This window comes from Megascapheus bottae, chromosome 3, assembly GCF_031878675.1.
Source record: "Megascapheus bottae isolate mThoBot1 chromosome 3, mThoBot2.hap1, whole genome shotgun sequence".
NCBI classification, from domain to species: domain Eukaryota; kingdom Metazoa; phylum Chordata; class Mammalia; order Rodentia; family Geomyidae; genus Megascapheus; species Megascapheus bottae.
This window is the reverse complement of record NC_143511.1, coordinates 13,331,017-13,344,704: the sequence shown is the minus strand read 5'-3', so window position 1 is coordinate 13,344,704 and position 13,688 is coordinate 13,331,017. Positions and strand designations below refer to the sequence as shown.

At 40.7% G+C, this 13,688-nt stretch overlaps 1 protein-coding gene and 1 pseudogene across 2 annotated transcripts in view; both read right to left on the bottom strand.

The window, feature by feature from the left end:
• Prxl2c (peroxiredoxin like 2C) overlaps window positions 1-13,688 on the bottom strand; it is a 79,796-nt gene that overhangs the window by 61,192 nt on the left and 4,916 nt on the right. Inside the window, exons 5-6 of one of the 2 annotated variants that reach the window (XM_090329569.1) lie at window positions 5,914-6,045; window positions 17-1,814 (exon numbers count right to left, since the gene is read on the bottom strand). In XM_090329569.1, coding sequence (XP_090185695.1) covers window positions 1,687-1,814; window positions 5,914-6,045 — 260 coding nt within the window. In that variant the 3' untranslated portion in view covers window positions 17-1,686. Of the gene's footprint in view, window positions 1-16; window positions 1,815-5,913; window positions 6,046-13,688 lie in introns of those variants that run through there. The other variant, XM_090329570.1, reaches the window with a different exon arrangement.
• On the bottom strand, window positions 8,850-13,470 carry LOC150064977 (glypican-4 pseudogene; annotated as a pseudogene).

The window sequence follows — 13,688 nt, the reverse complement described above, 5'->3', positions numbered from 1 at the left end:
TATAAAAATATATTCAAATATTTGGAAGTATTAAATATACTGATGACTGTATATGTTTCATATAAAATATTATAGGTTCAAAGCAGTATTATAGTTGCTGCTAATTAACAATTAATATTGACTTTGTATTTTTTTGTCACAATTTCTGGGTTACTCCCAAGCAAACATATAAAGCTTCTAGAAGAATGAAACATGACAGGAGTTCTCTAAATAAATGTAACTTGGGATGGATGAGAACAAGCACTTACCTAGAAAAGTACAAGCAAGCCACAGTGCATATTTAAGTTACAATGTCCTAAAGTTGTTTTTTTTTTTTTGCCAGTCCTGGGCTTGGACTCAGGGTCTGAACACTGTCCTTGGACTTTCTCTCTCAAGGCTAGCACTCTACCACTTGAGCTTCAGCACCACTTCCGGCTTTTTTTCCTATGTATGTGGTACCGAGGAATTGAACCTGGGTCTTTGTGCATGCTAGGCAAGCACTCTACCACTAGGCCTAATTCCCAGCCCCTAGAGTTTTAAACAATTCTTAAAATGCTCATTTCAAATGAATACTGCTGCTTCAGTTGCCAGTGGTTCATGCTTGTAATCTAAGCTACACAAGAGGCTGAGATCTGAGGATTTAAGTTCAAAATCACATCAGGCAGGAAACTCTGTGAGACTTGCTCACTCCAATTAGCCAGCTAAACGCCTCAAGTAAAGTCCAAACCATGATTAAACAAGCCACGGGAGAGCATGTGGCCACATGCTGTCAGTGCCAAGACACAGAGAGACAGAGAGACAGACAGACAGACAGACAGACAGACAGACAGACACACACACACACACACACACACACACACACACACGAAAAATGTTCTGTGTATGTATTTGAATGCATCGCTAGTGATCTAGTGATAGACCAGTGCCTTGTAAATGCTAGAATTCCTTATTGCGGATGCTTAAAACAACATGTATTTCCAATACAGTCAGGGCTGGAGCTTTATTTAGCTCATTACACAGAAAATGTGAAACTCCCCAGATTCCAGAGTTGGGTTTGACCTCCAGCTCTGCATTAAAACAAAACAGTAACAACAACAAAAATGAAACCAGTTATTTCTCTCTGTAACTACCTTCATTCCACTCAAAAGTCCTATAAAGTAGCTGGTGGGGCCAGGGTGTGGTGCTCAGGTGCTTTGGATGCTGGCTTTATGCAGGTTTTCGTTTTCATTTCCTCTAAGAGAAATAGTTAAAATGGAAGAGTGGCCTGTGGTGCCTGTGTAATGTACACATTTGTGGAGGGAAAGTCTTATACAGGCAGGCTCTTTGTTTTATAAAGTTCAAAGATCTTTTCCTGACCAAAAAATAATCAGTCATGTTAACTAGAGAACAAGTGAGAAATACAGAAGTTTGGAAAAGAAAGCAAAATTACCACAACTCTTGTCATGCTGGCAATACTATGGCAGCATATTTCCTGTCTTTCCTTTAGGCATACACAAATATAAATATGTCCATACAAAAAATGGTTACACTGTTAACAGTAACACTGTTAACTGCTTTTTTTGCACTGAATAAAAATATATTTTCCCTTTATATATTTTAACTGCTGAAAACATCTTATTGAATGAATATTCTATAATTTTAGCAGTAGTGTTCATAACATTTCATAATTTTAAAGGCCCATTTGTAAGCTGAAGATTTCCATATGAATTACACGTGGATAACTGAAGGTCTGCTTGTAAAGTTCACCTGCTGAACCCCTACAAGCTGTAAAACAGAGTTTATAGGTTTGTGATCCAACCTATTCCTATCACGGTGTATAAAATGGATGTTGTTACCTAGAAGAGAATAAAATTAAAATGTTGATGTTGCATATTAAGTATTACTCATTAGATTTATTGCTTATTAGAATCAAAGAAGCTTTTCAAATTTTAATTGGTCCAAAGAAAAAATCTAATTACTTGGAGAACATTATATTCACTAGATTTTGTCACAATAATTTTAAATTATGGCAATAAAGCATGACAAGTTAAATAAGTTATTTAATGTGATATGAGCTCTAACAGGAAAGATTCTTAAATTATAACATTCTGTTAGGCTACCAAATAAAATTAAATAAAATGTCATGTTAGACAAGCAGAACATGGAATATAGATATAAGCTCAAAAGTCACATGTATTACTTAAATGCAATAATGAAACAAATCAACCACTTGCTTCAAAAAACATACTCATAGTGACAGAATGCTTGCTTAGCACACTCAGCTCCCTGAGTTTGATCCCCAGCACTAGAAAACAAAGGAAAGCAAAACAAAACAGAACACACACACCTAACAACATTTTTTGTGTGTGCCAGTAGTAGGACTTGAATTCAGAGGGCTTGTTTGCTTATAGTTGGCACTCTTCCACTTGAGCCATGCTTTTAGTCCAACATTTTGATGGCCAATTGGAAGCAGAGGCTCTCAGACTTTTCCTGTCCAGGCTGGCTTCAAACCAAGATCCTCCAGGTCTCAACTTCATAGTTAGCTAGGATTATAGGTGTGTGTAACTAGCACTTGCCTTCAAATACTGATTTAATAGGTTGTTTAGAAACCTATCCTCAAATAGGTTCAAAAACAAGATATTAAGAAAGTCACTTATAGTACACTTAAAGGTCCACAATCCCTGCGTCTGCTCAAATAACTGATAATTATACTTTAGATTTTGTGAATCAAAACCAGATATTAACTTGAGATTAACTGGCATGTTTTCTTCATTGTATTCATTTGCTACACACATTACATCACCAAACTAGATACCAGAAGTTGGTTGATGATCAAATAAGGCAAAAAGGAATACAAGGTTAGCCATGATTGTAGATTTGTGTAAGTATATACACCTAGCTCTGTTCTTTGGATGAGTTACATTTTTTCAATGTGTAGCATAAACAAACATTCTCTTAAGTGCGTTCCCAACTCAGCACAAGTACACAAGCAGCCCACTCCAGGCACTTTAAGTGGTTCTGAAACCTGGAAGGAAAGAACTCAAAACATAGCCTCTTCTAGGTCTGAGGATAGAAATTAAAGTCATTCAAAAATATGGCTTTGAGGGCTCGGCAAGTACTTCAGTATTATAGCACCTGCGTGCTATGCAATTCCCAAGTTCAATTCCCAGCACTGCAAAAGGAAACAAAACAAAACCTACTTCTTTTTTTTTTTTTTTGCCAGTCCTGGGCTTGAGCTCAGGGCCTGAGCCCTGTCCTTGGACTTTCTCAAGGCTAGAGCTCTACCACATGAGCCTCAGCACCACTTCCGGCTTTTTTCTATGTATGTGGTACTGAGGAATTGAACCCGGGTCTTTGTGCATGCTAGGCAAGCCACTTTAACCACTAGGCCAAACTCCTGGCCCCACAAAAACCTACTTCTAACCTAGGGTGTAGTGCAGAGCAAAACCACTTGTGTGAGGCCCTGGGTTCAACTGATACTACCAAACAAAAGCAGAAACAGCTCAGTAGCACTGGGAGCAAATCAGTTGGATTCATTTTCAACTTTAAACCCAGGAAGCATATGCTCTGAGCTATCACCCCAGTCTAAAAGAGATTCTAAAAGAAGCTTGTGTACCTAGTAGAAATTAATGAGAGGGAAGGAAAGGAAGATGATAGCTGCAAGCCAGGGCCTAGTGGCTCAGGCTTAGCTATTCAGGAGGTGGAGACTTGAGGATCCTGTTTCAAAGCCAGCCCAGGCAGGAAAGGGTAGTTAATTTCCCAATTAACAAGCAAGTGACAGAGAACTAGCCGTGAGTGAAAGAGCTTAAGATCAATGTCCAGGCCCCAAGTCCAAACCTCTGCAGAAAAGGAAGGAAGAAAGAAGGAAGGAAGGGAGGGCAGGCAAGGGCAGGTAAGGGCAGGCAAGGGCAGGCAAGGGCAGGCAGAAAGGAGAAAGAAAGAAAGACAGAAAGACAGAAAGGAAGGAAGAAAGGGAGGGAGGGAGGGAGGAAGGGAGGAAGGGAGGGAAAGGGGGGGAGGGAGGGAGGGAGGGAGGGAGGAAGGAAGGAAGGAAGGAAGGAAGGAAGGAAGGAAGGAAGACAGATGGAGAGGGAGAGAGAAAGAGAAAGAGGGAGAAAGATGGAGATGAGAGGAAGGGTAGGTGGGAGGGAGGGAGGGAAAGAGAAGTGAAGGTATGACTCAAGTGGTAGAATAACAGCTTAAAAGCTGACAATGTCCAGGCCCTGAGTTCAAATCCCAGTACTGGTAGAAACAGACTAATAGTCAAACGAAGAAAAAGAAGAAGGAGGAGGAGGAGGAGGAAGGAAGAGGAAGAAGGAAGAAGGAAGAAGGAAGAAGGAAGAAGGAAGAAGAAGAAGTAGTAGTAAAGAGAAGGAGAAGAAGGAGGAAGAAGGAAGAAGAAGAAGGAAGAAGAAGAAAGCCAGGTGAGGTGGCTCAAGCCCATAATCCTTGCTCCTCAGGAGGCTGAGATCTGAGGATCAAGGTTCCAAGCCAACCCCGGCACAAAAGGACCTGAGACTTTTATCTCCAACTAACCTCTAAAAAAATGGGAAGTGGGGCTTGGCTCAAGGGTAGGGCAGTAGCCTTGAACTGAAGAGCTCAGGGACAGCTCCCAGGCCAGAGTTCAAGCCCCACAACCCACCAAAAAAAAAGAAAAAGAAAAAGAAAAAAGGACAAAGAATACTCAAAATCCTCTTTTCTAAAGCTTTTTCAAAATCTCAAAGTTATAAAAGTAAATATTAATTTTATAGCTCTTATAACCTATGCTCACTAATGTGGATAATTTTAAAGAGGAAGAAGAACCAAGAAAAAACAGTTTACAACACAGCGAAGGCTTTTTGGCATTGTGATATGCAGTATTTGCCCAACTCCCCTCACTGAGCTTGTGCAGCCAAAGAATCTCAAGTGACCCAATCCAGTCTTAGTAATTCTCATTAAAGGCACTGTCACTGGCTTTGATTTGCTGTCTGGTACTATATGAATTTCCTAGTTTTGCTAGGATGAAAAAAGGACTTGATGATGATTCTCCCTTATTCAGAGATGCTCATCTCCACTGAGCTATTGATGTGTGTGTGTGTGTGTGTGTGTGTGTGTGTGTGTGTGTATTGTGCTGAGTCTAGAGCCCAGGGCCTCTTGCATGCTGAACCTGTACTCACTCTCCTAAGAAGCAATAGTTCTTAGCCTCCACTGAGCTTTGTAAAGGAATGTAATAGTCACATACCAATTACCATCTCACAGCTGACTTTTCCTATCCCAAATCCCTGCACTCAGCCCTGCACTATATGATGGCCACTCATATAGACATCAAAAGACAAAGAAACCTCTGGAAAAAAGCCCCAACAACAACAGGGGGAGCCTATGAAAACAGACACCCTACTAGGGAGTGGCCCCCTCTACCTTTTTTTTTCTTTTTTGGTGCTGGTCTTGGGCACCATCCCTGAGCTTCTTTTTGTTCAAGGCTAGTGCTCTGCCACTTGAGCAACAGCTCTTCCACTCCTTTTCTGGTAGTTTAGTGGAGACAAGAGTCTCACAGACATCCTGAGATGGCTCCCAACCATTATCCTCAGATTTCAGCATCCTGAGCCACTGCTGCCTAACAAGATGCCATTTTTATACAATATTTGTTGCTAAGGAGAACGTGGGTGGCCTTTGGACTTATAGAGGAAACAAGAAGTTCCTAGATCTTTTAAATTTTATTTTGATGCTGATCCTGGGGCTTGAACTCAGGACCCACGTCTTGTCCCTCAGCTTTTTTTTGCCCATAGCTCATGTTCTAGCACTTTGAACCACAGTACACTCTCTGGCTTTTGGATAGGTAACTGGAAGTATGAGTTTCATGGAGTTTTCTACCGGGGCTGGCTCTGAACTATGATTCTCAGATCTCAGCCTCCTGAGTAACTAGGATTACAGGTTTGTAAGCCATGGATGCCCTGGTGGATTTTGATACTCACTCACCTGGACCTAAAATGAGGGTTCCACCTTGCTGAGCAGGATCTCCTTGGAAATCAAAGAGTGGACTATTCACTGCCCGCCACAGGCTCCGAAGACTTCCCCAGAGTAGATTTGACTTTATGTGAGGGCTCTGTCCTAAAATATTGAAAACTATTATTAGATATTATCATTTTATATTTCAAAAATATTAAAATTATATTAATACTTCTAAACTTATCTAAGATGGAGACTATACTGGTGATGTAATCCCCACACTCAGGAGGATGAGGCAGGAAGATCAGGGCTTTCAGGCCTGCCTGAGTTTACTTCACAAGGACACAGATTTAGTTGTCTCAAAAGCCAAAATTAATTAAAATAAAATATTAATTTCCTATGCTATATCTTTATGGTAAGTTTGAAGCATAACATGTACTCAATTTCACCTATTTCATGTTTATAATACACACAAACACTTCTGACTCCAAACATGTTTAAGAGTTATTCTTCACATTGGCAGTGACACCAGTTGGGTGTCTCTAATTCAGTGCCATTATAACACTCTACCTGATTATAACATCAGATTCCACACATGAGGGTTCAGTCCCCAAGACTGCCCTCACCCCAATTCAGATGCCAGTCATAAGCCACTAGGGTGTTTATCCTGTGTTTATGATTAAAAATCCTGTTTATTTGTGGTTAAACAACCCCTCTTTGGGTTCCATTAATTCCATTTATAGTTACCAGTTTGTTATACAGAAAATTACAAAAGCTACAGATGAACAGGCAGGTAGGGGGAGGGCACAGATTCTCCATGCTCTCTGGGTACACTGACCTTCAATCATTCCTATAGGTTCTCTCCCTAAATGCTCTCTAGACCCTACCCGTCTGCTCTTTTATAAATCATTGTGTAAGCATGAACAACAATGTAGAAATCTGACTGGACAAAAAAGATCTAAGCTAACACCTGGTAAGTGGAGATATGAACCTGGCAAGGTTTGTCTGATCAGATGCTTCTTGGCCTCTCTGTGGGCATCCCTTCCTAAGGGGAAGCAGAATTCCCGATATGGGGCTCTTAAGATCTGCTATCAAATAAACAGGTCAGAGATTTTTTTTTACAGCCAAAAAGTCAGGGGAAGATTTCATTTTTAATTTCCATGTACTGCCTTGAGGAAATAAAGTTCAGTTTCTGCCCTCTGGCGGAAGATATGAGGTGGGAAATATAGATAAAAAGCAAAATAAGCCAGGTGCTGGTGGCTCATGTCTATAACCCTAGTAACTCAGGAAGCTAAGATCTAGAGGATGAAGGTTCAAAGCTACCCCAGTCATAAAAGTCTGTGATATTTTTTTTCTTCAGAATATGCCTATTTTATTAACATCATGCTATAATAAATAACTGGCTACTTCTAATAAAATCAAGCCTTTGTTTACAATAGCACCCAAGATTCTATTTTTGACCATTCTGCAGAATTTGGTGTAAAAAATAAAACAAAAGCAAAACAAAACAATGAAATGTAGACCCTGAGCTATCAAGTAATTATGGTTCAATATAAAAAGAGAATTACTCTTATGACTGAAAAGTGAAGAATAACACAACCTCTCTAGATTTTTGTTGTTGTTCTATAAAATTGGTTGGGATCTCCATGGCTGTCCAGAACAGGAAGAAACTTACAGAATTTGAATCTTTCTGAAGAATCTCCTTTTAAAGTGACCTGTTTCAGTCTCCTGGTTTTATGAGATGTCTTTTGATGAGAACACCAAGGGGTTTTAAGGGGCAAGGCAATTGTCAGTCTTTGGTCTAAAACAATAGATAGGGCCTTTGCCAGTTGTGTAAATGGCCAAGGATCAGTGATAAGATGGATCTTCTCAGCTCTAACTCCTCCCATTCTCCCCTCCCCATTAATAAATGAGAAAATCTGGACACCTTGTTTTCTCTCTCCCACAATGAACTGATTCGCTGGTAGAGGAGGGGATACATGCCTATAAATCACTGCAAGTCATTTGCTTTACTGACCAGAATGGACTGGGCAAGAAAAAAGACTCCAATTAGACATCTTATATCTCTTGGAGGGGGAAAAAAAAACTAGGATCTAGAAACAATGCAAATGCACATACAAGAGACCAAAACTTTGCCTTGAGTGTTGACAGCTGTTCCCTGAGCCCAAAAGCTGTATCCCAATTCTGACTCACATGTAGCCAGCTTCTTTATATGGATGGGTTTAAAATCAGCCTCATTCTGCTAAAAAGTGACACTGCTGGTCATTCAGTGCTGCCTCTGGGACAAACATTGAAAACACGTCAATATGGTTGTGAAAACTGTTACACAGTAGTTGGTTAATTAGCCTGGTTTAAAAACAACACAACGACATTCTGAAATGCAAGAAGGATTGTGTGATAATACCTTCTAGGTCAAGACTCTTTTTTTCTCAGAGGAAGTACACTTTAAGCAGGTTTAATAAATGGACCTATATGTACTCTTAGCTTAGCAATTCAATTCAATCAAAATGGGCCATCTGTAATACCTTTGAATCACCAGCGATAAATATGGATGTTTGACCACAATCTGACAAGTGGCTCAAACTGTAGATACAAGTACCTACATGTACCTTCATAGTCTGTGTTCAAGTAATAACAATAAAAACTCCATATATACCATATCCACTTCTTTCCAGATAATGCAGCTAGTAAAATAACAGGGATAAATGGAAATTTACCTCTTGTTGGGCTTTTTCTTTTAAGAAGATAACATGATAATAAAACCTGATTCTGTAGAGCTATTCAATATTTCAGAAATACATTCATGTTATGTGCCAAGAAAGGACCCTGGTTTTCTTGTAAGAAACAAGGTGAAGTCATAATTGAGGGGAAAAAAACACCCACAAACAAAATGAGGAAACAAACAAACGATAGTGATAAAGTCACAAACACACAACTGACTACAGTTCAGTACCCATTAGCCACATTTAACATGATTTGGAAGGACAGAAAGCATCTTTACATATAGAGAGCCTTCTGTCCCCTATTCCATTAAATGAAAGAGGGGGAAAAGAATCAGCATTTTTTTAAAACCAGTGGCCACAAAGTAAAAACCGTACATTTTTGTTCATTCCATCTTTAAAAAGCAAAGTCACTAGGATGGTAGAAAAGTTAACTCTCTGACAATGAACCCCCCCTTCCTTGAAATCTCAGCATTTTGACTATTATCTCCACTCTCTCTGCATAACTAGGAAGCAGATGCAGAAGAGAATGAGGAGGTCCAACTCGTACCCCAGCACTGTCGGCTTTATCACTGGCCTTCTTCCCTGCAAAGTCAGCAGCGTTGTATTCCAGCTCCCAAGGGTACTGCTGGTATTCACACCCATTTCCGCTTCCTTCTCCACTGCTTTCCTTACTGATATCAAAGAAGTCCACATCATTTCCTGTTGTAAGCATTCTTCATTTTACTACTCATAACCCGCAGAGCCATGATTTGATGAAGGATCACCATGTCTGGCTTGCTAGTGGCTACCTGAACCACTGGGCTATTGCCTTGGTTGGTTAAGCCATTTCCAGTCACTGCAAACAGGTACCTGCTTTTGCCTTTGCCATTCCAGCAGTCATCTTTGTTGCCATTTCCTGCACCCATCCTCTCGTCATTGCACACATTGCTAGGGAGAGATGACCAGAACTTCTTGGCCTGTTTCAGTTTCTCCTTGACATCAGTGACCAGTTGGCACAAAGTAGTTCCAGCTGCTGTGGTTGGGCACTGCTCTGGATGATAAGGTCTGAAGCAGGCGTTGAAGGGACTTTCAGAAATGGAATGAGAAATTTTCCAGCTGGGAGGGGATTGGAGGGTTCACAGATATGGAAAACCTTCTGGGACACTTGCATACTATTATCCTGCATGTTCATTCATGATGGCCTCAGAGATTTCACATCGATAGGATCCATGACCGACTCAATGTTGAAAGGACCTTCAAGCCTCTCTGCCACCAAGAGCATAGCATCTATGAAGTTGTTCCATTTGAAATCAATATCCCCCAGGGCTGGGAGTTTGGCCTAGTGGTTAAAGTGCTTGCCTAGCATGCACAAAGACCAGGGTTCAATTCCTTGGTACCACATACATAGATAAAAGCCGCAAGTGGTGCTGAGGCTCAAGTGGTAGAGCTCTAGCCTTGAGAAAGTCCAAGGACAGTGCTCAAGCCCTGAGCTCAAGCCCAGGACTGGCAAAAAAAAAAAAAAAGAAATCAGTATCCCCTTGGTTCACCAAACAGCCTCTCATGATGTTGGAGCAGTGGTCGTAACAAGGTTTCACAGTCACGAGCCCACGGCAATGGGAACAACAGATCATCTTCAAGAGTGCCTGGTTACACTGGGCTGTGGGGTTCACCACTGGCCCATGACATCTCTCGCCACAGCTAAGCTTTGAGCAAAAGTACGAGCTGCTACAAAAGCACAAGTGACCTGTAGCTTTAATTTCTGGGGGACATTCCTAAAGGGTTTCAGCCGCTCTGTGTGTATTTGCTCACATATTCCAGATACTCATCGGTGAAGTGGTGCTGAGAATTCACCAAGCGAAACATGTGCTCCAGAAGACAAGCCCAGAAATCATCGAGCATTTCCTCCAGGTTCATGTTCCCCGCCACGTAGTAACGCTTCAACTACACAAACAGATCTTTAAACAGCTCTGCATTCTGTGTGTATAAGTGGCCGAAGGTCTTCACAAACATATCGTTCAGAGATTTCTCTGCATTCTCAAGGAGTTCTTTGAAGAATTCATCGAACTTTTTGTACCGGGAAGCAAAGATGGCTTGCAAATGATTGCACTGTTCGGTGACCATACTTGAACTCATCTTTACTTTGCAGGCTGTACTCCATCTCTTGAGAGCAGCCACGAGGACAGATCTTCAGACGCTCACAAGACAAGAGTCTTAGATCCAGGTAGCCAGGTCCTCATGATCAGATGAGAGATGAAGTCAGAGTGTTCTGTGCTGAATTCCAAATAAGAGGAGCATTTTCTGATTTCTGGTTGCTCTATTACAATCCAGTTTCTTTCTTGCGTGCAGCTGGAAACTGCCATCTCTGGGGGTATTTTAGAAGTCTGAGGCAGCTTGTCAGGAGTAAAGTTGCTTTTAAAACCACACCAGCTTTGCTCCCCACACCCCCACCAGGGTCAGATCAAGCCTTCTCCCTGCAGTTTCAAATCCTTTCATTGCCAATCAATATTCTTTTCTTTAAAGTTGGTTGGGTTATGGGGTTTGAACTCCGGGCCTGGGCAATGTCCTTGAGCTCTTCTGCTCAAGGCTAGTGTTGTATTACTTCAAGCCACAGAGTCACTTACAGTTTTCCGGTAGTTAATTGGAGATGAGAGTCTCATGGACTTTCCTGGGGTGGCTTTGAACCTTGATCCTCAGATTTCAGCCTCCTGAATATCTAGGATTATAGGCATGAGCCACCAGTGCTGGGCTCTATCTCTAAACTCACTAACAAAATGCTAGACTATAGGTGTGTCTCAAGTGGTAGAGCACCAGCTGTGAGTGAGAAAGCTGAGGAAGAGTATGAGGCCCCTGAGTTCTGTACTTGGTTCTGGCACAATCCAAAAAACCCTGAAATGTGTGTGTGTGTGTGTGTGTAGTAGTAGTAATAGTAGTAGTAGTAGTAGTAGTATCACAGTGACTATGCAGCCTTTGACTTGTCTGGATTCTTTTTTTGTTGTTGTTGTTGGTTGTGAGGCTTGAACTTAGGGCCTAGGGCCTAGGCCCTGTTCCCAAGCTCTTTTGCTCAAGGCTAGAGGTTCTGCCGCTTTGAGTTACAGTTCCACTTCCCAGTTTTTTGGTAATTAACTGGAGGTAAGAGTTTCATAAACTTTCCTGCCAGGGCTGGATTTGAACTGTGATCCTCAGAGTGCACCCTCCTGAGTAGTTAGGGTTACACGCGTGAGTTCTAGCACTCAGCTTTGGATTCTTAATGTTTCCTAATATCCTATGCTTCTCTTCTCTCTTCTAATTCTTTCATGTTTATATAAAGTGAGTATCCATCTTTCCACATGATAAATTCAGGCTCTCTAAGAGATGCAAAAGATTATGTTTTACGGTTTTATAGGATTTTATAGCTACAGTAAATGTTCAGAAATTCAGATTATCACCTTATGTCTAAAGAAGAGGTTAAGTTACTATTTTCTTTTTTGAGAGGGGGTTGGGTAGGAGGGTTGGTCATGGGCCTTGGGGGGTTGTCCCTGACCTATTTTGTTTTTGCTCAAACTAATACTCTACCACTTTAAGCCAGAGTGCCACTTCTAGGTTTCTGGTGGTTAACTGGAAGTAACAGTCTCATGAACTTTCCTGCCCAAGCTGGCTTTGAACAGTGATTCTCAGCTCTCTGCCTCCTGAGTAGCTAGGATTACAGGCATGAGCTACTGGCACCTGGCCTGAATTCTGCTTTTATTTTTTGGTCAGTCATGGGGCTTGGACTCTGGGCCTAGACCCTGTCCCTGAGCTCTTCAGCTCAAGGCTACTGTCCTATCGCTTAGCCACAGCCCCACTTACCATTTTCTAGTGATTAACTGGAGATAAGAGTCTCACATTCTTTAGTGCCCAGGCTGGCTTTGAACCGCAATCCTCAGATCTCAGCCTCCTAAGTAGCTAGGATTACAGGAGTGAGCCACTGGGCCCGGCTGTGAATTTAGTTTTTATATGTAAAACTGCTTTTCATGTCTGTTCAAATCAATCAAGTCTTTCACCTTTATAGGCTATACTTTCTTTGTCTTTATAAAATGGGGACAATTAATCTTAGATTATAATTAATATACATGTCTTGGGTGATTTAATTTTCAACTAAGACTATTTGGAGAATAATCCTTAATTTCATGCTTTGTTGAGAGAAAGCTTTAAAAATATTTATGAGAAGCCAGGCACAGGTAGTTCATGCCTGTGATCCTAGCTACTCGGACTGAGATCTGAGGATCACAGTTTGAAGCCAGTCTTCACAGGAAAGTTTGTGAGACTCTTATTTCCACTAAACTACCAAAAAAGCTGAAACTGGAACAGTGGCTTTCAGAGCAAAGGAAGTTCAGGCATAACGCCCAGGCCCTAAGTTCAAGCCAGTTTAACCACATATAAATACACAAATATACACGCGCGCGCGCACACACACACACACACACACACACATACACACACTCACAAAATGTTTGCGAATCTAATACTTGCTGTTTGACAATAAACTAGTTTAACATTATAAAGCAAAACATATGCTATATAGTTAAATGTAGGTATAGTCTATGTACTATATGCCTTATTGTATAACCTATTATAGATTTTATGCAGATATAGATATATACTATATAAATTAATAGTTGTATAATACAGATAGTATATGTATCACATTACATATTACCTGTGGTATACAAAGTATATTTAAAATAAAGATTCAAATATACCTTCATAATTAAAAACATGTATTGGTTTCAAATTCATCTGTTTTCTTTACAATTTCATATCTTTATTTTGGCAATGAATGAGGTGTTACTGAAGAGAAATTCACAGTTTATATCTAAAGTGCTAAATCAACTTACACATGTGGGACTCTGTTACCGCACATGAACATAGTGCAACAAAAAATAAGGCTATGTACTGTTACAATTTCTTCTACTGATGGAGGAGAGACTAAACTCTTGTTTATGTTTGCTTATCATCATTTTAATAAAGGCTGCTTTCTTTAAAATAACAAAAGGAAACAATCGACTTCATAAATAGACCAGACCCATCTCTACTTGAGGCCACAAGCTGAGGCCTTCAAGATAAGTGCCCACAATCTCTGGTTTC